The sequence below is a fragment of the Engraulis encrasicolus genome, chromosome 6 (assembly GCF_034702125.1).
Source record: "Engraulis encrasicolus isolate BLACKSEA-1 chromosome 6, IST_EnEncr_1.0, whole genome shotgun sequence".
NCBI lineage: Eukaryota > Metazoa > Chordata > Actinopteri > Clupeiformes > Engraulidae > Engraulis > Engraulis encrasicolus.
The window spans coordinates 27953143-27978060 of record NC_085862.1 but is presented as its reverse complement, the minus strand read 5'-3'; the positions used below and the strand labels follow the sequence as shown (position 1 = coordinate 27978060).

The following is a 24918-nucleotide window of genomic DNA, read 5'->3' as shown; positions in this document are numbered from 1 at the left end:
CAAACAAACTTGATTACAAGACAATGTAGTTTTTCATTTTCCTGACATTTATTTGGAACTTTCATACACAATTCGTATGAAAGAAAGAAAATGTTATATACCACAACCAACACACACAAAAAAAGTCTCAACACAAGAATGAGACCAGCCTCTGATCCTCACAGTACCCTCCCTCTTGTCTTTACCCAAAAATATGTGCAATTTCCTTCCCAATGTATGCATCTGAACATGTGGCATCTGTTCGGAAGATAAATTTGTAATTTAATCTACTGCAACGCCAAATGTTTCTCAGCCTTGATTTTTTTTTGTGGCACACATGTTCTGTGTTTTCTGGCCAGGCCAGGAACACGTGTTTTCTTAAAAACCCCAAAATGAATAATGGCACATTTCTACTGACAGTGAAAAAAGGAATTAGGAAGAGAGGCGAGCCCAAATACCTCCTTCAAGACCAGGGTACATGCCTGATTAATAATGTGAATGCCTGTGCCAATCGACTTTGTATCGTCCAGGTATGAACCCCACTGAAAAAAAACAACAACAACCAAATAGTGCATTTAAAGACAAACAGCTCTACCACTAGCAAAGGAAATGCCTGTACATTTATCCAAACACAGGAACAGCACTTATGAACACCCACTGTACTTTGGGATACTTTGGTGTTGTTTTGAGTCAGAATGTCTGAAATGTACTGTATGTGGTAGCGCAAGTCAACCGTCAATAACTGAAAACTAAAATGTACTTTTAAATCAAAGCCACATACCATATTCTTTCTAAGCTAAGCCTCTAAAAAATAAAACAAAAGGGTAAAATAATACCATTAGCCTTCACTATGATTCTTTCTACAACAAACCCAGAATTTCACATTCACAAAATGATTTCACCTTCAATTACATGCTCATGATTACAAAAGAAATCCTTCCATTTATTTCAGCGTTCCAAAGTAAATCGCCAATAGCTAAAGCATACATTAAATTACCAACTACAATCAGGCAACAACCATTAACATTTTTTTTAAAAAGAACAAAAAATTCTATTGACCTCTGACCTCTTAATGTGTTGAAACTGGGCATAGCATGAGCTGTAGTGAAGAAGTTTAACTTGTAAAAGTCAGAGCTTTGGCCATTAGTAACAGGCCATTTGCACCATATTACCACTCCATAGGATACAGTACCTAGCTCCTATTATCCCAATATGATGTTGTTTGGATTTACATCTCAAGGCAAAGTTATTGACAAATTCAACACATGGACTAATTGTTGATTGAGAATGATGTGAAGAAAGATAAACGACATGAAATGAAAAGTATTCAATATTGTTGTGTTTACTTATTGCCTTGTTTGCACCAGTGCACCATGTGTTCATGATGCCCACATCATCTCGTTGAGAATAGACAACATCAGCTATAATAAAGATATAATAAAAACTGGTTTCCTTACACACTTAAAAATAGTTAGAGGTAGATTCATATAGACCACACTTTTACTAGCATACTGATAATCCACTGCTGGAATGTTACTTTTCCAATTCCAAATAAATACAAAATTAAATACAAGCTTGGAAATAAATAAACAAAAATAAATAAATAATGATACAAATAAATCAACAAAACAAACAAAAAGGTGTTGTTGTAAATGCAGGGTTTATCCATTACAAAATAACACTGAGCAGAAATATAAATTTTAAAAATTTGCTCTACTGACATTCTATTGTCACGTTGTCTTAGCTCGCCATCTCAGCTCAGCAAGAGCTTTCAAAGGAGAAACTAAGATGTGATAACATCACGTGTCTGTCATAACAGCAGGTGCCTATACTACAAAGCTGGTTCAGGATAAGTTAAGGTTAAGTTAAGAGGTAAATCATCTAATACAAGAGCCTTTCTTAAGAAAATGAGTACCCCCGGCTCTTCTATTAGATTATTTAACTCTTAACTTATTCTGAACCAGCTTTGTAGTGTGGGCCCCACATGTCTGTCATAAGATAACGTGTGTCACAACATGCGTCTCCCTCCCGCCTTATCTCACATGCTGGTCTCACTGTTAGGGAGCTTGATGCCGGTAACGGTTCCAGTGTCGGTGTCGTTCTCCTGAGAGATGAGCTGGTAAGGTTTCTCGTTCTCCTCGATCACCGAGTTCCCAATCTCCACGTCTTGGGTCTGGAGCTCCTGGCGAGAGAGGTACTCCACTATCCCGGCCCCTATGGAGTCTCCCAGAACATTGGTGGTGGTCCTGAGACGGTCCCTGTACCCACAAAGTTAGGCAAAACTTTGAGAATGTGACATGAAAAGGGCACAAGTAGAATCTCATTACAGTTTTTCTCAATTGGTTTTGTACATTTCTCACAACAGAATAATGATTCACAAAAGTCTTCAATTGTGACTTCCTGGTGTTACCTGTGCACATGATAAAATCAGTTTCTCATTGTTTTCGGCATATAGCAAATGCTTCCGTCCACCATGCCATGGTTGTGTACAATTCTCAGTGATTTCGTACATTATCAATTGCTTTTGTCATATCACTCAAAAAGCTTTGTCACTGAATACATTATTCTCTACATTATAGCTCACCCCCTAAAACATTTAGGCCCTATGTCATAGTTTAAGTCTTGACATGCGAAATGATTTACCAAGCTGTCATAATGTGTTAAGCACTGTATAATTCCCATTGGAATTTTGTCTATAAATGTGATCTGAATTGGTAAATTGCTCGCAGGTAAATATTGACTCTCCCTAATCAAAGGCAGTAGAAGGGAAAGAGAAAACAGGCATGTAATACAACAATAGACACTGTACTGCATTATATGACTCTCTGCCTCATGTGCCCTTTATATTTACGCTCCACGCAAAATTACAATATTTCCCTAGAATTTCACAAGACAGTAAGTGCACTTTATACAGTATCAGTGTATTGTTTCAAATTGATTTTGCTTTACAGTTCTATATTTTTTCACATGGGCCTGCAAGAGAAGTAAAAAGGGGTGGTAGAGAGCGCATTTTGACACCTCAACCAGAGTTGGCTATTCTTTTTTCCAATGAGAAAACCTGTCAATAAATAGGTCATACTCTAAATGTATCAATCTTATCTGATCAATATGATATAAAGTAGAATTTACAACATTTCCCATCCAATCTAAACAACATTTCGCTTCAGAAAAGATCCTCAAGAGTGTACTAGTCAATTGACAACATGACCAACCGATTTGACTAGCTTGTCCATACACTATGACACAATGACTAACCATTCTGCTGGCACTGACATGTTCATTGACACAAAAACTTGCTTTTGAAAGACAAACTAAGGATTTTGAGCAAGAGACTTGATTTTGCAGGTCATCCATGGTGTTTTACCATTTGTTAAAGCTGTTTTGAGAATGAATATTATGTTTTGCAAATTGCGAGAGAGATTCGAGAAATGTACAAAACCAATTGAGAAAAACTGTAATAGAAACGTCACCGTGACTTAACTAACCAAAATATGGTCGACTATTGGCCAGTGTGACAACTATTAGATGAAATGACTGACTATTAGACTATTATGTCAAATTTCTAAGATTGACACAATGTTGATGTGTAAATAATCGATTGTCATATCATAGTACTAGCCATAGTGCTTCCAGATATTTTCCCAGTTTTTGTCGCATGTAATGCACTATGCATGGAGTAAACATGTAAGACAATAACAAACTACAGATCACTTCTAAACTCTATTTATACCCTAGAATCTATTAAACAATTTGAAAGCAACTTCATCTGATGTCTTTAGATGTAGTTGATTATTTAGCACCACCTGATTTCAGAACTGCTAACTCAGGCACATCATTACCACACACACAGTGAAAAATACAGTTTTAATGAACACTTTGATAGTCAATATAACATCCTTTAGAGTGTATTTGGGTCCAGAGTACTCTCTAAGTGTTGAATTAACACTGTATTTTTGCTATGTACAGGTAGGTTTAGCTGCTCCTTGATAGAGTCAAAGGCATCACCATTTTGACACACAGACACATTATGCACTGATAACCTTTCAAGGCACATCTTTCATTTTTTTTCTTTTTTCTGGTAGCAGCTCTTTGCCCGGGTGTGACATTTAGCGGGACTTACAGGAACCAATCCACGGCGATGATCAGCGTTATATCCTCCGTGGGCAGTCCCACCGATGTCAATACGATCACCATGGTTACTAGGCCGGCTTGAGGGATGCCTGCTGCTCCAATGCTGGCAGCTGTTGCTGTGATACTGGGAGAGAGTCCCACCAATCCCATGATTATAAAAAACACACACACATCAAAGGCATGAATACAATCAAAGACAGTGAACTGGTATTTGATGGTATTTGACCATACATGAAAACTACCACATAGTAGATTGTATAAGGTTACTTTAACTCATAACTGAGAGTAGAAGCATCACTATACATGTTCAATTTGAGTCTCAAATTGCTGAATTAACACTGTAAAATTCACTTTGTAATAAAGCAACGGTGTAGTAAAGAGGTATTAACAATGTTTTTGTTTTTCACTGTGTGTATAGATTGTACATGGGATTAGTCCAGTGGTTCCCAAACTTTTTCTGCTGGCACCCCCTTTTAGATCGCCGAATATTTTTGCAATCCCCCTCCCACATCATATTCCAAACGCAAAACTTTTTTTGTGTTGCTTACTGTGAAGGTGGGGTTGCAGTTACGACATCACGTTGGGGGAACTCCCCAAGGATTCAGAGGTTCTACATAGACTTATATAGAGCCTGGGGAGCCCCCAACGTGATGTCATAATAGTACATATTCTTAAGATAGTTAACCTGCAACCCCACCTTTAATGCTCCAAGAATAGGCATGTAATTGTATGGGCTTTATGCAAGTATTCTTCAAGTTTAGGCAGAGGACGCGCTCAACTTCTTGGAAAAATGAAAGTCTTTGGGTGCGCGATAAAGTGGCTCAACTTAAAGAGGCCATGCCAATCTTTTTAAACCTTCTTGCATGATTATGTGTAATAACAGTTCATAATATGTTTTCCTGGTCGTGTTAATGTGAAAGATTTTTTTTATTTCGTTTTATTGTTATAGTTTATGAAAATAACAAAACGGCTAAGCCTGGCCAATTGAAAAAACAGGGCAGGCTTACGTCACCCTGACTACGCACCGCTTAGCCACGCCCACTTTTGACGAGTCAAAATTAATAAACATTATGAATGGAGCATCTTGGCAACTGGTAACCAAACCTTACTCATATCACTGATAACTAAACAGCATAAACACCCGTTGTGCTGAGGATTGCACATGCAGTTAGGGTAACAAACCATCCATGACTTTTCACTGGAAATCTAAAAATAAAAGAAGAAAGCTGAGGTGGATCCATCCGGAAAAAAAACTTCCAACTACTCACCGAGTAGCTAGCACCTGGTAAGTGTCTTTCAACATTTGTTTTACACTGTAACCTCTTAATACGTAAAATATAGGCAATTTAAGTGTAAGGTGTCGTGTTGATGACTTTTCAATTCAAGATGCTTTCCATACGAAAGCATCAATGATGCAGAGCTATGTACATAGCTATGCCATAGCAGCAACTGGCGCTATGCTAAGATATTGTTATGCTGAGATATTGAGGGCTGTGTAACACGTGTACATAATAAACACGGCATTTTTTTTTGTGCTCTTAGTAAAAAAGAAAGGCTATGAAGTTCAGTGTTATGGTTTAAATGTAAAAGTAAACCATGTGTACACATCTCTAGCGCCGAATTTCCTATAGTATTCTTACTCTTCATAGGATGCTGTCATGAAATGGCAGTCAAATTGCCCATAACACGCACATGCCTACCCAGCCTTCATGTTGTCCTTGTAATTAATGTTAAGTGTAACACTTAATGTTTTCACAAAATTGTCTGCCTTCCAAAATGAGACACCAGTGGCCTAATGGTTAGGGAGGTGGTCTTGATATTGGGGCAGGTGCGAAACCCATCCTTACCTCTCTCCACCATGGCTGAAGTGCCCTTGAGCAAGACACTTAGCCCCACAATGCTACAGGGACAGTAACCAATTCTCGGTGAAAAACTTGTTTGGGATAAAAATTGTCATTTAAGTATGTCTTTCTATTTCTCCAGGTGAGAAGAGCAATGATCTGATGGCTGAGATTGGATGTATGGAAGAGACAGAGGTCCAGCACACCAAGCCAAGTTTATCCAATTAACTTCCCCATTTCAGCGTCTGCACCACACCATTTCAATGTATTAATCAGATCATTCAGTTGTTCATAGACTTTATTTTTAGACACAAAGTACAAATGTATTTTAGTTACAAAGGTGATACGAGGGGATGTCTATCCTGGGATGGACATAGGCCTATACAAAACATGTGCATTTTATATTAATGAATGGTTATCTGAACTACTGTGGTATCCTGACCTGAGTTCATATTATTACTTACATGCAGTCTAATCCAGGCACCAAAATACCCATGTAACTGGATACGTAGATTACGTACATATGCTGGAGACAATAGAACTAAAGTAATTAGTTTTAGGCTAGACTCAATATAGACAGACAGGGAACATGTTCTGAGTTGTGTACAATAAAATACCAAAGGAAATGCCTGGACGGACATCATTTCAGTTATTTCATATACATGTATGTTATTATCACAACTACTGTGTGTCATCACTGACTCAGCCCACAACAGGTACAGGTCAGGAGATGAATGCATCAAGGGAGGAATGTGGGGGTAGGCACGGTGGATAAGGAGACCAGCATCACTGATAGTGAGGCGCTGGCAAAGGCCAAGCGAAGCCTCTCCGGCAACTTCTTCACGATGGCTTCCTGTTCTGATAAAAAAAAAGGAAAACATGTTATTTAAATTAATATGGTAATGCATTGTAATATACAGGTGTTAGACAATGAAAACACCTGACATTTTGGTGTGGGAGGTTTCATGGATAAATTGGACTACCTTGGTGGCCAGTCTACATTAATTGCACATTGCACTAAAGAGCAGTGTGTGAAGGCTCAATTAAAGAGCAAAGAAAGAGCAAAGCACATAACAGCATGGGTGACATACCACCATTTAAAAAAAAATTCTGGTGCATATTTGACCAAGATCACAAGTCTTTATGATGTACTAAGAGCCACGGTATCCAAGGTAATATCTGCATACCACCAAGAAGGATGATCAGACAGGCTTCCTCTTGCGTCCACAGTTAATCCTGTTGGATGTGGTTCATCTTGGTGGTATGCAGACATTACCTTGGATAGCCCACCAAGAATTTCTAATTTTTTAACCCATTATGTGTGCATTGAACTGTGCTCTTATTTCCCTGCTAACAGAACCTTCACACTCTGCGTCAGCTTCCGACACCAAGATGTTTCGTTGTCTAACCCCTGTACTGTTACAGTACTGATTGAATAATTACCTAATGTAGCACTATGTTGTCTGAATTCAAGAATGTGATGCCAGCCAGTAGGGTAAATAATATTAATCACAACTCATTATTCATTTATTTACCTGTGCTGCTAGGATGTAATTCTTGGACACCATCCTGACAAACCCTGGGCACATAGAGCAGTCTCTCATCCTTCTTCACCATGACTCATGGTTTTAGTTTGGGTGCTGACCACCTGACTCTGATGAACCTGCAATGACAAAATGATATACATCTATGTATAAATATATACATCCTATTAGGCCTACACTGGAGGTATAGCATAAATATATGCATGTACCCCTAGATATGCATAAAGTGTAAATGTGTGCACTTCAGTAATCGATGCTTCAGAATTGAGGATACAGCATAATGAGATACACCGATAACAGGTATGCTGTGCTCAAGACTACAAATGAACCTTTTTCATCACCAGCCAAAATTGCAAATAGATGTTTAATCTCCAGGCATACTCACCAATGGGTCAAAGTGGCTACTAAGTTATATTTTGTACCAGCCAACCTAAGTTTTCACCAGCATTTGGCTGATTGCAATGTTAATTTAGAGCTCTGGCTGTGCTTTCCTTTCTTTTGAGGGGGCATATCTTCTCAGGTATCATTTATGCATAAACTAATCAAAGTATAGGCCTATAACCGGTGTAACAGACGGAGTCCCCCGTATCAACTGGCGACTCCAGGTGATAAACACAGTGATTGGTCAAAGCGAAAGTCTCAATCCTGGTCTAAATGAATACACCCCAGATTAAGAGTGACATTTACGTCCAATCTCCACTGCTTCTAAAATCTGCAGTCGCCAGTTGTTACAGCCCAAGATAGTCTTTCACACCGGTATCTGTCCTAAATGTGTTTCGACATGTCTAACAATTCAACAACTTTTGAACACAGTACAACAACATTGGAATAAGCTTACTTCTGGACGCATTGTGCAAACGTGTCTGAAACAACAATGAAATCCACTTGGATCAAACGTAACGAGTGAAACCAAGTTAACCTAGTTCTACACAATACGTCCGAGAAGAAAAAAAATATGAAGACCTGCCTGAAGCAAAAAATAAGTTACAACATAGAGTGGTGTTGTAGGTTAGCGTCTTACCTGTGCCATGATGAGGATGCCGCCGCGTTGATAAGCCATCAGTGACGAACTGGTGCAAAAAGTTGTTTTGCAGTAGGCAATGAAGAGGCTCGGTGTAAAGTTAATACATTTACTGAAGTAGTTTTAAATTGACACGGAATAAAACAATCCACCGCAGGCAGAGTGAGTACGTAGCTAGCAGCAACAACATGCACTTCTTCTTCTTCTCCTCCCAGGAGGATCCGTATGCCCCAATATGCCATCTAGTGGCGCAGAATACAATAAAGTTTTGTACATTATTAAATCTGCGCCAGTGTGGACTGTGGTATCCAGCACAATCATTTTAACATTAGGTAATTTTAGCCAATTCGGCGACGCTTATTTTTCTTTTCTTTTATCTCAAAGGCTGAGAGCAGCCTGCGAGTCCTCAGTAGAACATGTTCTCCACAATGACGTGGTTCTCTAGCAACAGCTGAGCCAATCAGTGCAAACCTCATAAACATTATGGACAAACCGCTTAGTTCTCCCGAGAGGTGTTTTTGGGCGCAATAAAATGCTTTGAAATACACCATCAAATAACTTTCCAGTTAAAATAATGTTGCCTACCAGGTCAGACAACACCAAGGATTATGGAAAAAAGGGGGGCATGGTAATGTAATTAGAGTGGCATGGCCACTTTAAGGAAGAAAAATCCACACTCACAAACTGCGTCTCATTATTTATTTATATTACCACCATGTCCAAAAAGCAAACGCGTTTCGGCTATCAAGCCTTCATCAGTGCGTGGTACTGTGCCGTACCACGCACTGATGAAGGCTTGATAGCCGAAACGCGTTTGCTTTTTGGACATGGTGGTAATATAAATAAATAATGAGACGCATTTTGTGAGTGCGGATTTTTCTTCCTTAACTTTATGCAAGTATTGCCATCTCTCCACGACCCCCTGCAGTACCTCCGCGACCCCCTTAGGGGTCCCGACTCCCAGTTTGGGAACCGCTTGAGAAGTCCATACTGCCAAACCGAAATACCTGATGGTGAGAATCTGGCCAAAGTTGAGGTCCATGTCGTTGACTTGTGCGATAAAGATGGCTGCCACCGCTTCATAGAGTGCTGTGCCATCCATGTTGATGGTGGCCCCAACCGGCAACACGAAGCGCGTCACTCGCTTATCCACTTTATTGTTTTCCTCGAGGCAACGGAAGGTAATGGGAAGGGTCGCGGAGCTGGCATCAAGAACACAAAAGAATTAAAAGAGGAGAAAAAAGGAGGAGAAAACAAGAAAATGTGAACAGAACCTTTACATCAGTGATATCAAAGTGAAAGCCCAACTCCCATTGTCATTGTGACAAAGCACTCCACAGCACACAAGTGCACACACCAAAATTGCATTTATGCCTCAAAGGGAGCAGTGCGGTGGGACGGTACCATGCTCAGGGTACCTCAGTCATGGAGGAGGATGGGGGACAGCACTGGTTAATTACTTCCCCCATCAACCTGGCAGGTCAGGAGTCGAACCGGCAACCTTTGGGCTGCAAGTCTGACACCCTAATCGTTTACCCATGACTTACCCATGACTAATATTGGCATTGACACTGACATTGTGCACACATGCAGTACATCTGTGTGTTCAATCAATATCATTCAAAAGCCAAATGAAACACTGTTCTTATAAATGGAAAGGGTTAACGGGAAGAAACTATGTATAAGTTTTCTTCAGAGTGTATAAACTGTATGAAAGAGGTATGAAAGTTCAGTTAGTGTCTACAGTCAAATAAAAGTGAGTTCATGAAGTGCACACAGAGTCAGGAGAGTTTGTGGAAGCAGCACAGGGCTGGCCCAAGCCTTTATGGGGCCCTAAGCAAAATTTAATCCGGGGCCCCCCATACCACCACCTGCTCAGCATCAGGTCATTCATAATCCTATAGGCAAAAATATGGATCCCTACAGAAAAAGTTGGGAACCTCTGCTATAGGCTACCAAGTGTCTGTAACAAACTGTAGCCTCCCTTGATTTTTGCTGCTCACAGGGGGCCCCTGGTAGCACGGGGGCCCTAAGCCACCGCTTAGTTCGCTTATGTCTTGGGCCGGCCCTGAGGCAGCACCTTAGACATTTCAGGGTTCATGGAGCCTAAAATGTCTAAAACGGCACCCGTGAGTTTATGGCATCTGCGGCATGTCTAGAAAGCCGGGGGCGGGCGAGCGAGCGGGCGGGGTGGGCGGAAAAAAAAGACTGTCTGGGTTAGCCTGGCCGCCACTCGACGTTCCCGAATGCTCCCGACCGACATTCCCGAATGTTCCCCACCTGGAGGAGGTTCCCAGGGCGGTGATCAGAGCCTGCAGCAGTCCGGCGATGAAGGTGAACGGGTTCCTGCGCGTGACCAGGAAGTAGAGCAGGGGCAGCACCAGGAGGCCGTGGATCAGCAGGCCCACCATCACACACACCGTGTACATGCCCAGCTGACCGCCCATCTGAGCCAGGTCCCTCATCTCCACGATCTTACCGGCAATCAGGAACATGATGCCCACCGGGGCGTACCTGATGAACAGAGGGATAGATAATTAGATAGATAGATAGATAGATAGATAGATAGATAGATAGATAGATAGATAGATAGATAGATAGATAGATAGATAGATAGATAGATAGATAGATAGATAGATAGATAGATAGATAGATAGGCAGACAAATAGACAGACAAATAAATACATAGATAAGATAACCAGACACACAAATTCACAGACAGACAGACAGACAGACAGTTAGGCAAATAGATAGACAGAAAGTTACTGAGTTACTATTATTGAACACTGTATTTCCCAGTGTGTGTTCTGTAGTGATGAACTGCAGCTGTACTCTGCCACCGCAGTCCAAAATTCTGCAGACCAGTCTAAACAGCACTGCCTGAATATCTGCCATGTCTTTGGTCCATTAGCAGAGTGTCAGCTCCGGGCGGCCGCGAGAACATGAACGGCGCAAGTGGAGGAGACAGAACATTCAAACAAAAATGAGTTGGCTGGCTTCTCTGACACCTTACACCAGGAACCCAGCTAGACGAACTGGGCACCACCACATTCCCTCCCCAGGCTCCCCAAACCGAACCGCCTTCCATTGATAATAATACTAATAGTGTCCTCACAGGGCCCTATTACAAATACAGGCCGCTCTCAAACTCATCCAAATGTGTCCTGCCCTTGGCCACTGTAACATTAAAGCAGTGCTGGGCGGGTCTCTGGGTGCCAATCGTGATGCCTGCCTGAAAACCAATACTTATAACACAATACATAAATCGATACATTCTTGAGCATTATTACCTCTAAATTACTATTTTATTACTGCCTCCATTGGTGAAAAATGGGAAGTCCAAATTGACTCTCATGCAGAGCATCTATTGTACGTATACTTATTACACTGTATGTATACGTAGTACATTTTTCTCTATATGTTGGACGTCTATGGAACCAATGGAAGTCTACGTAACCAAATAAAACATCATTAAATGTACTTATAAACCTCTTTAAAATGAATGTGCAAAACGGCTGTTTAATTCCGTCCAGTGATCACTTGTGGCTTGATGCTAATGGTTCTATCCACTTCCAGTGATTATAAATAATTCTAATACTAATAAATCTTAGTACTGAACACACTGAGAAGAAAAATATACACACATTCATGTGTAATGCTTACAAAAACTGCAGAGGAAATCGAAATAGGGTGGATGTTCTTTTAATACTTTCTCTCCAGAAATGTTCAACGATATAAAGCAGAGTGTGGTGCCAGGATAGGTATATATATTGTTGTTCAATCAAGTTCAATTCTGCAACTGTGGGTGTCAGAAGATTTATCAGCCTCTCGGGGACATCCTAGATGTTCCTAGCCAGGCCGCACTAGTCAGGCCAGGAGCAATACAAATACATTTTCTGAGCTCCGGAAAAATCGGGAACTCCTCCCACTTTGTAGGGAAGTAAACAACCATTAGCAAACCAAGGGAGGTGGGTCAACCATGCCGTTTGGGAAACGTTAATTGTTATGCTCTTGGTCAGAACAAGTCTCGAACAGCTTTGAAAGTCGAAGATAATCAGGCTGAGATGTTCCCCCTTCTCCCCCCGCTACACTAATTTACACCAACCAGATGATAACCGCCACCAGGCGCATGATGGCGTCGTTCAGGCAGTCGAAGAACTCCCGCAGCACCTGCCCCTGCCGCTTCATGTTGCCGATGACCAGGCCGAAGCACATGGAGAAGACCACCATGCCCAGGGCGTTGACCCCGTTGGAGGAGCCCGCCGTGGGGATGGTCTCCTCCACCGTCTCCTGGATGGTCTGGAGCATGGCCGTCAGGTTGGCCTGGAGGTCCGTCATGTTGATGGTGGCGTTGGCGGGGTTGGTCACGTTGACGTGAATGGTGACATCCTTGGAGGAGACTACTTTTTTGTAATTTGTCTTGTACTGTGGGGGTTGTAAGATCGATCATGTCATCAAGATTTGAAAGAAATCACATTTTATTATGTGCTACAAAAATGAATTCTGTTCAGAGTATTTTTTCCAATTACTTCACTGAATAAGACAGGACACATTTATTGCATTTTAGTACGCAGAAGAAAAAGTTTTGCATTTCCCTACCTGCTTAAAGCAAGCTTCCACCAAGTTTGGAGGGAACATATTCCTACATTATAGGAAATACAAAATACAACATGAGTCAATGTTATGGATAACTTTATCAAAAGTCCCTTTTTTAAATCCATGTACTGTGTTATCTTGTGCACTGAAGGACCCACCTGATGAGGTCCAGAAAAGCATCTGCTGCCTGCACCGGCTCAATGTTGCCACTAGAGGTCGCTGGACGGTCCCTGCTGCCTTTGCCAGGCCTTATAATGATCACCATCACAATTCCAATGAAAACAGCAATAAACGTTGTCACCATATAATACACAACGGCTCGCACTCCCATCTTCCCCGAGGCTTTGCTGTCGAGAGAGGATATGCCTGCCAGAATAATCACAACACATGTAACTCGTGAGAGCAATTTGACTAAATTTATTGAGAGGAAACTGTGGGTCTACAAATAATATTTGCAATAGAAATTGGAGAAATTCGACTCTCAACAGTTTACAATTCCTCACAATATTAACGACTAATCTTAACAAATTGTGATTTCACATTCTAAACATTTCCATTTAAATGACAGAGGCGATGGACAACAGAAGGTGCTTGAAGTTAAGATCGAGGTAAGATTACATTGCAAGCATGAGATGTTTCCTTAATGTCTGGTGACATGTCAAAACCATTTTACGACAAATCTCTGTGTAAATGTCTGGAAATTAGCTCATGCCATGCCAAAAACAAGAGTTGAACCTGACTGGCGTGTTGACTTAAAGCAGTGGTTCTCAACGTTTTTTGAACAAACGTCCCCTTAGCCTCATCACAAGCCTCCCAATGCCCCCTTGACCTCATCATAAGTCTGACAACGCCCCCTTAGTATTAAAAAATTAAATGAACTAATGTCCCCCCAATGGCAACTAAGCACCGCCTCTGCTCAGCTGCACCCTTCTCAACACCCACCTTGAGCCCCCCAAAGCCCCCTGGGGCCTGTACCGCCCCTGTTGAGAAACACTAACTTAACCCCTTAGCGCAGCACTATGGCTCTCTGTAATGTCACAGCAATGTTGTTATGATGTAGTTAAGCATTTTCAGCAAGTGAATAGGGTCGCCGGCGACCCCTGCTGCAGTAGGAGGCTACAGGGAAAGAGAGACTGTTGTTGCACCTGTGACCAGGCTGGAGATGATGAGAGGGAGCACCAGCATCTGCAGCATGCGCATCAGCAGCTCCCCGGGGAAGGAGAAGTACTTGATGTCCCGCATCGACAGCTTGTATGGACGCAGGGAGAAACCCAGCACAACCCCTGCAATGCCATAGACATCATCACACAATTACAGGCACTGTAGTCTACGTATGTAAATATATTGTATATACTGCCCATGCATGTGCTCTATGTACAGTACATGCTTGTAAGTATAGCAGTACTTAGGTAGTATTTGGAGGCTCTAACCCAGGGGTGTCAAACTCAGGCCTGGGGGCCAAATCTGGCCCGCAGAGTCATTTTATTTGGCCAGCGAGGTAGTTTCCAATGTGTATTACAGTTGGCCCTCATACATTATTAATGTACAGTGTACCAGGACTTGAACATGAAATTTGGTGTTTCTCAGAAGTATGAGCGGGCCCAGGCCAATGACACAGCTCACACTCCTATGCAACACAATATGTGCCAGTGTGTGTGAGATTTAACTATGAGTATTAAGTGCGTGCCTGCACGATTGTAGTCCATATATTAAAAATAAATCTTGAGCTCGGCCCGCGACTCCGTTCCATATTTTGATTTTGGCCCTCGATCAATTTGAGTTTGACATCCCAACCATTTCAATGATACTGTGGTACTACGTGTTTATGGTGGTAGGCCTACTATGCATTTAGTGTGAGTGTTACTCAATGGTTAGTGGTACTAAGTATTTATGGTGGTATTAACCCATTGATGCTGGATGTTGCGTTGCGCAACATTGGCCCTGCCACCTGGAGCTGCATTACGCAACATTCAGGCTCATGAGATTTGAGACAACTTTATTAAAAATCTTTGTTTCTTTGAGATGAATGAACACATTCTAATGAAAGATGAGGATCTTAGTGTTTAAATGCATCTTATTGCATGTTTTTATGTGCTTCAGAAGCTGAGATATTTAGGTTTTTATAGGCTGAGGGCAGCTTTTCTTAAAAAGGGCTCAGGCATTCAGCACCCTTTTTTGCAGGTGCCTTAGGCATCAATGGGTTAAATATTGAAGCTTTACTATATGGCTGTCTTGGATGCAAACATGTTGTGACCTACCGAGGGCCACAGCGGCCACGGTGAAGAGCACGAAGGCGTTGCGCCGCAGGAAAGCCCTGGCGCCCTCCTTGGTGACGGAGCACATCCTGTTGCGAGTGTCCGCGCTACGCTTCTGCAACGCCTGCCGCAACTGCTGCCGTAGTAGGGCTCCTCTTCCTCCTCCTCCTCCTACTCCTCTTCCTCCTCCTCCTCCTCGCTCACGCCCGCGCCGCTCTGGCTTCTCGTCAGAGTCCTCGTTCAGGAATAGGCTGGCGTTGCCCGGAGGCTTCTCATTCATAATCAGCTCCAGGACCTGGTCCAGGAGGCACGTCTCATGGGACACTGTGGAGAGGCAAAAATGAATATAAGTATAAGAGTATAAGAGTATATAAAAAGAATATAAAAAGAATGAAAAATATATAACATGAGTGTGGTTATTTCTGAGCCATAGTGGATGGGCCTTTACACAGAAATGAAATGGGTTCACTTACAATATTGCTTAAAGGTGCACTGTGTAATATTTTTAACAGTTTGACAGGGAAAATTGCACTATTCATACATTCATACTTCTCCATTGTCTGCCATTTTGAAAAAAAAAAAACGATTATTTTTAGCTACAAAACGTACTGTACTTTGGTCCTGCTAGTAAATATTACTTTATCATTTAGTACATATTTGTGAAAAGATCCAATGTGGAAATAGGCAGCACAATTTCAATGAGCAGTATAGTTACAATACCAACTCTGGCTACCATCCTACACAGTGCACCTTTAAAGTCTTTAAAGCAACACATATTGTATTGCACCTTGACGACAGGAAAAGTGAATATTGTGTGTATAGCAAAATGTTCAAAGGAATTGGCTTTGAATTATGCACTTTTGGTTCTTTTGGTGTGTTCCAGGGTGTGACATATAGTGCAATAAACCAATCAGAGTTTATCTCAGTTGCCTTTAACAGACAGACTGTTTTTTTTTCGTTTGCCTGATTTTCCTGTACATCAAGATCATTGTTCTTTGGCGGCGGGCAGCATTGTGCACTAGCCTCCAGTTCATCTTCAGAGGCGGATGCAATCCTCTGAACCCTCTCACATCAAGCAGAAGTGATGTATGCCATGTAAATTCCATACCTCCAGGGACACCATAACATTTCTCCACATGAAAAATGTTTGCATATGTCTAACTGCACAGTCCTGCAGATGTGAGAACAGAGGTCCACACATTGTGCCCTTTACATTATCAGTGAGCATATCGTCACATAAAATAGCCTCTTAACAATGCTTGACTGACCCCCCTCATGGTCATTAGTGGTCATTTCAATTTCTGCATCCTGATACACTGGATGAGGAAAAGAACTCGCACACCGAGAGTTGCCGATGCAGGAAAGGTATAAACAAAAATAAATGTAAGTGGGTAGTTGACGTAAATTTTGCTGTCACAGGCTATTAAAATTACAGTTTTTCTCGATGGCTTACACACAATTTTCGGAATCAGTTCTCGAATTCTCATAACTCTCCACACAAATCTCCATACCTCACACACAGCGGGTGAAACTCCTCGCTACCTCTGAAAAATGCACGTCTTGTCTCAAAACAATGTACTCTCTTCTAAAAAGGTCATTTTGTTCTCAAATGACACACAAAAGCAGTCATTTTACAGTTTTTCTCGATTGCTTACACACAATTTTCGGAATCAGTTCTCGAATTTTCAAAACTCTACACACAATTCTCCAAACCTCACACACAACGGGTAAAACTCTTCACTACCTCTGAAAAGTGCACGTCTTCTCTCAAAACAATGTACTCTCTTCTAAAAAGGTCATTTTGTTTTCAAATGACACACACAAGCAGTCATTTTAATACACTCTTATGTGAACCATTGAACACTAATATGTACAAGGTAAAACTCTATAGGCTACTCAACTTGACACATAGAAACTTATTTTCTTCACTGTTCTACTTACTAAAGAGGGTATTTTTCTGTAACAAAATACTGAAATATTGTTTTTAGACTCGGAGTACACAGATGTGTGGCAAAAAATATATATTTTACATATTTTTCTGACATTTTAAACAATGCACTAATTTATTGTAAAATATTGGGTAACCACATGAAAGTGATCTCTTGTATCACAGATTTTGGAGTTCAGAAACTTAACAAATGTGTGGTCTCACTGCATCCACTCATGTTTTCATCAATATCACACATGCAATATGTGTCCTTATGGGGTGATGATTTCAGATTATAAACAGGCATGAAGAGAGTTTGCCCATGTGATGAGGAAGTGATCATAGTATGGCAGTTGATTTTAGTATGTTGAATGGCAGTGTGTTCAATGCGACAACCAGGGATTTTCTTCATGAAAATGGTTTGTAATCCAGAGAATTGTGTGTGAAATGTGAGTGTAAAGAAGGAATTGTGCTTAGTGTTCAGTGACATTGGTTAGGGGAGTTGGGAAATGGGTGAGATGTTCAGAGAATTGTGTGTGAAGTACCAGAACTTGTGTGGAGGCAATCGAGAAAAACTGTAATACACTCTTATGTGAACCATTGAACACTAATATGCACAAGGTAAAACTCTATACTCAACTTGACACACAGTAGAAACTTATTTTCTTCACTGTTCTACTTACTAAAGAGGGTATTTTTCTGTAGCAAAATACTGAAATATTGTTTTTAGACTAGAGTCCACAGATGTGTGACAAAAAATATATTTTACATATTTTTCTGACATTTAAAGAAATTAACTAATTTATTGTAAAATATTGGGTAACCACATGAAAGTGATCTCTTGTATAACATATTTTGGAGTTCAAAAACTAAACAAATGTGTTTTCTCACTGCATCCACTCATGTTTTCATCAATATCACATGCAATGTGTGTCCTTATGGGGTGATGATTTCAGATTGTAAACCGGTATGAAGAGAGTTTGCCCATGTGATGAGGAAGTGAACATAGTATGGCAGTTGATTTTAGTATTTTGAATGGCAGTGTGTTCAATGCGACAACCAGGGATTTTCTTCATGAAAATTGTGTGTAATCCAGAGAATTGTGTGTAGTGGTTTGAAAAGAGTGTGTTTTAAAACTGAAATGTGAGTGTAAAGAAGGAATTGTGCTTAGTGTTCAGTGACATTGGTTAAGGGAGTTGGGAAATGGGTGAGATGTTCCGAGAATTGTGTGTGAAGTACCATAACTTGTGTGGAGGCAATCGAGAAAAACTGTAAGTAAATTCATGCTTTCAAAATTGTCAATGTTTTAAATGATTAAACTAGTGTCATTGTTGTGAAAAAGTAATGTGTAATAAATCCAGAGCATAAATAAGTGGGTAGATGACAGATAAGCAGCAAAAAAACATTTTTTCACAAAACATTTTTATGAGGCAAAGAATTATATGTCTACGTAGTGCAGCAATTAATCTTTCAAAAAATCCAAGTGGTCACAATGTTGGTCTACTAATTGATTATTTGTTTACGTTGCTAAAGCAATCAGATGTAAATATGTCCTTTGGTGTGACGTTTAGAAATATATATATTTAATAATGTTGAAATGGCTTGATGGAGTTTTACAGTTTTTCTCGATTGCCTCCACACAAGTTCTGGTACTTCACACACAATTCTCGGAACATCTCACCCATTTCCCAACTCCCCTAACCAATGTCACTGAACACTAAACACAATTCCTACTTAACACTCAAATTCCAGTTTTAAAACACACTCTTTTCACACCATTACACACAATTCTCTGGATTACACTCAATTTTCATAAAGAAAAACACTGGGTTTCTCATGGAACACACTGTCATTCACAACACTACAATCAACTGCAACTATGTTCACTTCCTCATCACATGGGCAAACTCTCTTCATACCGGTTTACAATCTGAAATTATCACCCCATAAGGACACACATTGTCATATTGATGAAAAATGAGTGGATACAAGGAGAAAACCCATTTGTTTAGTTTTTGAACTCAAAAATAGGTTATACAAGACATAACTTTCAAGTGGTTACCCAATATTTTACAATACATTAGTGCCATTTTTAAATATTTTACGTAAAAAAATATGTAAAATATATACACGTCTGTGTACTCCGAGTCTAAAAACAATATTTCAGTATTTTACTACAGAAAAATACCCTCTTTAGAAAGTAGAACACTGAAGAAAATAAGTTTCTACTGTGTTTCAAGTTGAGTATAGAGGGTTTTTTTTCATAGCAATAGGCTATACAGTAATGTAATGGGGTTTTTGTACTGCCAAATAGGCAATGGGGTTTATCTTTGTGTTATTTTTTTGAAAAAGACATAAAAAAAGCTTTCTGTTTCTGTTTGTGCATTGTGGGAATGATGTTTTTCCAACTTATGTCACAGTATCCATGCAATCCAGAACAAAAAAAGCCCAAGTTACTGGGAGAAATTAGTTTTACCCTGTGCCCAACAGTGTTTTAATGGGTCTGCAAATGTGTATTGTAGTGACTGTCTGTGTGTGTCATTTGACGACAAAATGAGGTTTTTAGAAGAGAGTACATTGTTTTGAGACAAGATGTGCATTTTTCAGAGGTAGTGAAGAGTTTGGCCCGTTGTGTGTGAGGTTTGGAGATTTGTGTGTAGAGTTTTGAGAATTCGAAGACCGATTCCGAAAATTGTGTGTAGGCAATCGAAAAAAACTGTATATACATTGTTACACTCTTTGTATTTAGTGCAATATTTTGAATCATTAATTTAATGAAAAATAACCATTTAAGGATTTTTCCCCCATGAGAGGCAAGCTTATTGGAAACCTTCAAGGAAATACATACAGGGATAACTTTCTGTTAAATATTCAAAATTGTCTGAATTTATACTAACATTAACATTTCAGGGAGTATAATTTGCTGTTCCCTAATGCAATATTCAGTGTTAATCAAACATATTCTTAAGCTCAAACAAATATTTGTGCGTTTAAAAAATGTCACACCGTAGGACATTCATGTCACGCCAAAGGACAAAAATGCAAAACTGAGCCAGAAAAAAATGTATCAACATGACTATTTTGTCTTTTGATCTTAATGTAATGTAGTTAATATGGACCTACACTCTATGCTTATAGATCTTTAAGTCATAGATTATCAGCCTATCCTAACACTTAATGACAGTCATGTGGTCATTAAATTTAACCTGCAGAGCTCATAAGACTCATACTGGTGTGACTTTGGCATGACCATCACACCTCACCCTCTTTGTACTGTAGGTATGGTCTGACTGTCACACCATTGAACCTGTAGAGTGTAGCGGCCAGTGCCTGTTTGGTATCTCAAGCTGGACTGCACAATTGTGCTATCTTGAGCTCTCCACAGTATACTTTATTCATCTATGTTTCCCTATACTCTCTCACTCATCTTTCCTTCACTGTTACCGTTCTATTTTATGGTTTCAAAGCACCATTAATGAAATTTCATATCCTTTGATAGTCTCTAAAATCAACAGGAAATATTCATCAACAATGCATCAAAGTATAAATTCAAATGGCCAATAAAGGAATAAGTTATTTGAATACACAATAGTTATCTAATCAACAAAACATGTATAACCAGTTGTTTTAAAAGCTATCTCTCAGATATCTAGTCCTTTGGTGTGACCTGTTTTTCCTTTGGTATGACTCTCCAAAGTGTCACACCATAGGACTTTTATCATCACACCATAGGAGTTTTGAGCTTTTGATCTGATTTAAAGCCCTGTCCTTGCCAACTGAAATGCAATTTCACATTCAGTAAGATGCATTTGCATACATCTACATAAGAATTTTTTTAAATAAAAAATACACTATTGTCAAAATGTATTTTATGGCTGTCACACCAAAGGACTACAAAACTAAGAGATCTTGTGGTGGCAAAACATAATTGATTGATTGAAGAACTCAGAGAGAAAAACCTAAACTCCACCCTTGCATTGGCTTCTAAAGGGTCTACAGTCACAATTTATGTACAGCTGGACCTTCAACAATAGATAATTATCCATAGAATTACCCATGTTACTGTCACACCACAGGACATTTTTTTCTGTGACAAAGTTTCATAACACCATACGCTCTCAGAAAAACAGGAAAAAAATTAAGCCTTGTCACTTGCTAAAATAGACACCTTGAAAAACATGCCAGGGTTGTTTAGACAAATGACGGAGCTTTGATTATTTAAAAAAAAAAAAAAAAGGTTTTAGTATGGAGAACCAGGCTTGTGACAGTCACACCATAGGACAAATGTGACATTTGACTCAAAATTGAGTATACTTATTTAAACTCTGGATTAATTACACAGTACTTTTTCTCAACATAGACTTAAAACATTAACAATTTTGAAAGCATGAATTAACTTAATTTTAAGAGCCTGTGCCAGCAAAATTAACACGTCACGTCATCTACCCAAGTATACTTAATATACTTATATTTCTTAACGTCACACCAAAGGACATATTTTCAACAAATTGCTCTATCAACGTAAATAAATAATCAATTAATAGACCAACATTGTGTCCACTTGGATTTTTTGAAAGATTAATTGCTGCACTACGTAGACATATACTTTTTTCCCTCATAAACAATGTTTTGTGAAAAAAATAGTTTTTTGCTGCCTATCTGTCATCTACCCAAGTGCTCCCAAGTGGGGGTGCATTGCAAACGTTTCGGTTTTCAGACCTTCATCAGTGCATCCTGATACAAACATCTGATAAGATAAGTTATCTCCTTGACAAACGTCTCATCACCTCTTCAACTTAAAAACCACACAGTCATTCTCACTGCATTGCATGTCATTTAATGACATTAACCCATCCATGCTGAACCTCTGTCATAACCATTTTCATACCACCAAAATGGTAATGATCGAGCCATAGCAATGTTGTTATCATGTAGTTAGGCTGCTTCAGCAAAAAAATGAAAGTGTGTGAAAGGGCTTCAGTGCAACCCTACTATTTCATCCAAAAAAGCATGCCTGTAGCCATAAACACATTGCATATTGCTTGCAATAATAACAGGAACCATACTGCAGGTACGTAGGCATGCAGATTGTGTGTTCTGTGGATGGCTGGTCATTGCCAATTCTGTTTCAGACTCCCACCCAGCAGAGGGGTATTAAAGCTGCATGAGTGCCCCACTGGAGACAGCTGCACTCCAGTCAAACTCTCTGGTCACCTCAGCCTCCTCTCCAAAGGGAAAAACACTGTAGGCTTTTCACAAGTGCCGATGTGTCAGATTCAGAAGGTGCCATGTTAACATGTTATCAACAGAGATGAATGTGCAGTGCTGTATAGGACATAGCCATAAAGTTGTACTCGTATGATAATATCTATTTGTCATGTAACTATGAGTCCATTTTCCATGCACATGACATCCACAGTGTATGCATAGATAACACTTGACATTGCAAGCATATTATATTACTTAGACTGCATAATACTGTACACGTTTCCCATTCCAGAGACGGTCATTGTTTAATTGACTATAAGGTTGGCATGGGATTATCATATTTTACAAAATGCTCACAGAGGAATAGACATATCAACTGTTGCCACTTTACTCTAATAAGCACAAAAGCAACTTAGGCGGCTGTTTGTGCCAAGCACACACACACACACACACACACACACACACACACACACACACACACACACACACACACACACTATCAGATGCCAGCCAATACACATTAGAGTCTGTACTCACCACTCATGATATCAACATTGAAGGCTACTAGGCTACTATACACAAAGGCAGGCTGATGTGCACCCTGTACTACAGGTAGGTGATACAGTGGCGACCCTTTGGGGACTTTGTGTGCTGACACATGTGGGACCACCACCTCACTGACCTGGACTTCAGAGGTCTGCCCCCACCACCAACACTTCCCTCAAAAAGCCACCCCATCCCCTACTGAGAACAGGTCCTGTGAAGAAACACTACAAAGGTTATGGATATAGCCCTGTCTAAAAATAACACTGGCCATACTGATTGCCTCAATAGAAAACTGCTTCCCTTGCGTGAGTGGTAGCCTAATCATAAGGCAGCCAGACTGGGTGTCGACGAGCATCCTTTAGTCATAAACAGCATCGCAATCCATGGCAGAGTTGAAGTGAAAACAAAAAGCTACAGCACTAATTGCTGTCTAATGTAACGCGCAATGCACAATAACTTTGAAACCAGAATAGCATTGCCCAATGTGTGTAAGTTACAGTCAGACTGTTAAACCAGAGGGCAAACCAGTCCATTTACACTGGTGGGCTTAAGGTGCAAATTATGAAAACCAACTATAATGGCAAACTAAATGAAAAGGCTAAATTTATTACGGAGCCTACCTCCTTTTCAATGTGTCATCCGCCGTGCATCCGCCAAGTTGAGAGCGTATTTTTGACCCGCTGCGCCAGCAGGGTACCGATGAGTAGAATGAAAAACTGCCTTTCAGGCTTCCTTGGGAGTCGCTTTTTGAGGAAGAGCGCTTCTATCCATTCTTCCAATGAAATGTATATGACGAAACAGTGAACAGAGTTCTGCGTGGGAAGGGTAGGTTAAGGATTCTTCAGGCGAGAAGAAAAGCCACCTGCTGCCTGTCAGAAAAAAAAACTGTTGTGAGCTTGTCGGTCGTTGTGGAGAAGTGTTCATCTGATATGTTTCAATTAGACTACTGAGATTTCAATTTTGTTTGTGATGTATAGACCTATGGCATTTCACCTCATTGTTCACTTCGATATGTTGACGCGTTGTGGTTCATCAGTTTGTCTTTTTCATGCCTCCCTGCAGAACATATTCTAAGCACTTCTAGGAAATAGTAGCCTAGTAGTAGTAGCAGAAATGCAGATTAGGCCACATGTAGTACGCACATTACCATGGCAACCTGCCTCCCTACAATTGCTGGGGGTCTTGTTAGAGCAGCTCTAGGGATGCACATTACTACTGACCTCCAATGCCTCTCCACCCACGCGTCCACCTACACAAGTCTTGGGCCCTTTGCTATCAAGCTCCCCCCACTATGGATGTAGGCTACTATACGCTTAACAAAACAACAACTGATTGAAAATCCAGAATACTCAAGAAAGGCATGCCTATTGCCTAGCCTAAAGACCACTATTTAATATGAGTTGAATTGTCCTATAAATTACTTTTTTAGGCCTAAATGTGGTCAATGGTAGGCCTAAATGTGGGTTTTACAACATGTCTGAATAAGGTAGGCCCTATGTCTTCCTATGTCACAACAGTGGCTAATCTTAAACTCTCCGCATCCTCCAGTGTCAACTAACACATGTAGGCCTATTACATCTGTATTTCACCTGCTACAACCTTTACCTTTCAAGCTCTCTTGCGTGCACACGCCCAGCTCAGGCTGCTGATGGAAAAATGTTGCCGTTGTCTCCATGTGCCCTCACAGTGCAAAATGTTGTCTTAATTCAATACTACAATAGAGTTGATTTAACATTTCTGTAGTGTATTTGGTCACAGGGTACCCTCTAAATTTTGAATTAACTCTGCTGTGCTAGAATCCATTTATAGTTTCCAGCATTTCATGACAACACTGATGTGACCAGTCATCAAAGATCCTACATTCTTCTTT

At 40.2% G+C, this 24918-nt stretch overlaps 1 protein-coding gene across 1 annotated transcript; it reads right to left on the bottom strand.

Moving 5' to 3' along the window:
• Positions 1-51: 51 nt before the first annotated feature.
• Positions 52-24277, bottom strand: slc1a6 (solute carrier family 1 member 6). Its single transcript, XM_063201160.1, has 11 exons — positions 24042-24277; positions 23669-23917; positions 15371-15691; positions 14258-14395; positions 13271-13478; positions 13116-13158; positions 12622-12941; positions 10797-11030; positions 9524-9718; positions 4100-4234; positions 52-2237 (listed from the first exon to the last, which is right to left on the bottom strand). The coding sequence occupies exons 3-11, from the start codon at positions 15645-15647 to the stop codon at positions 2018-2020; spliced, it is 1770 nt and encodes a 589-aa protein (XP_063057230.1). The 5' UTR covers positions 15648-15691; positions 23669-23917; positions 24042-24277; the 3' UTR covers positions 52-2017.
• Positions 24278-24918: the final 641 nt, after the last annotated feature.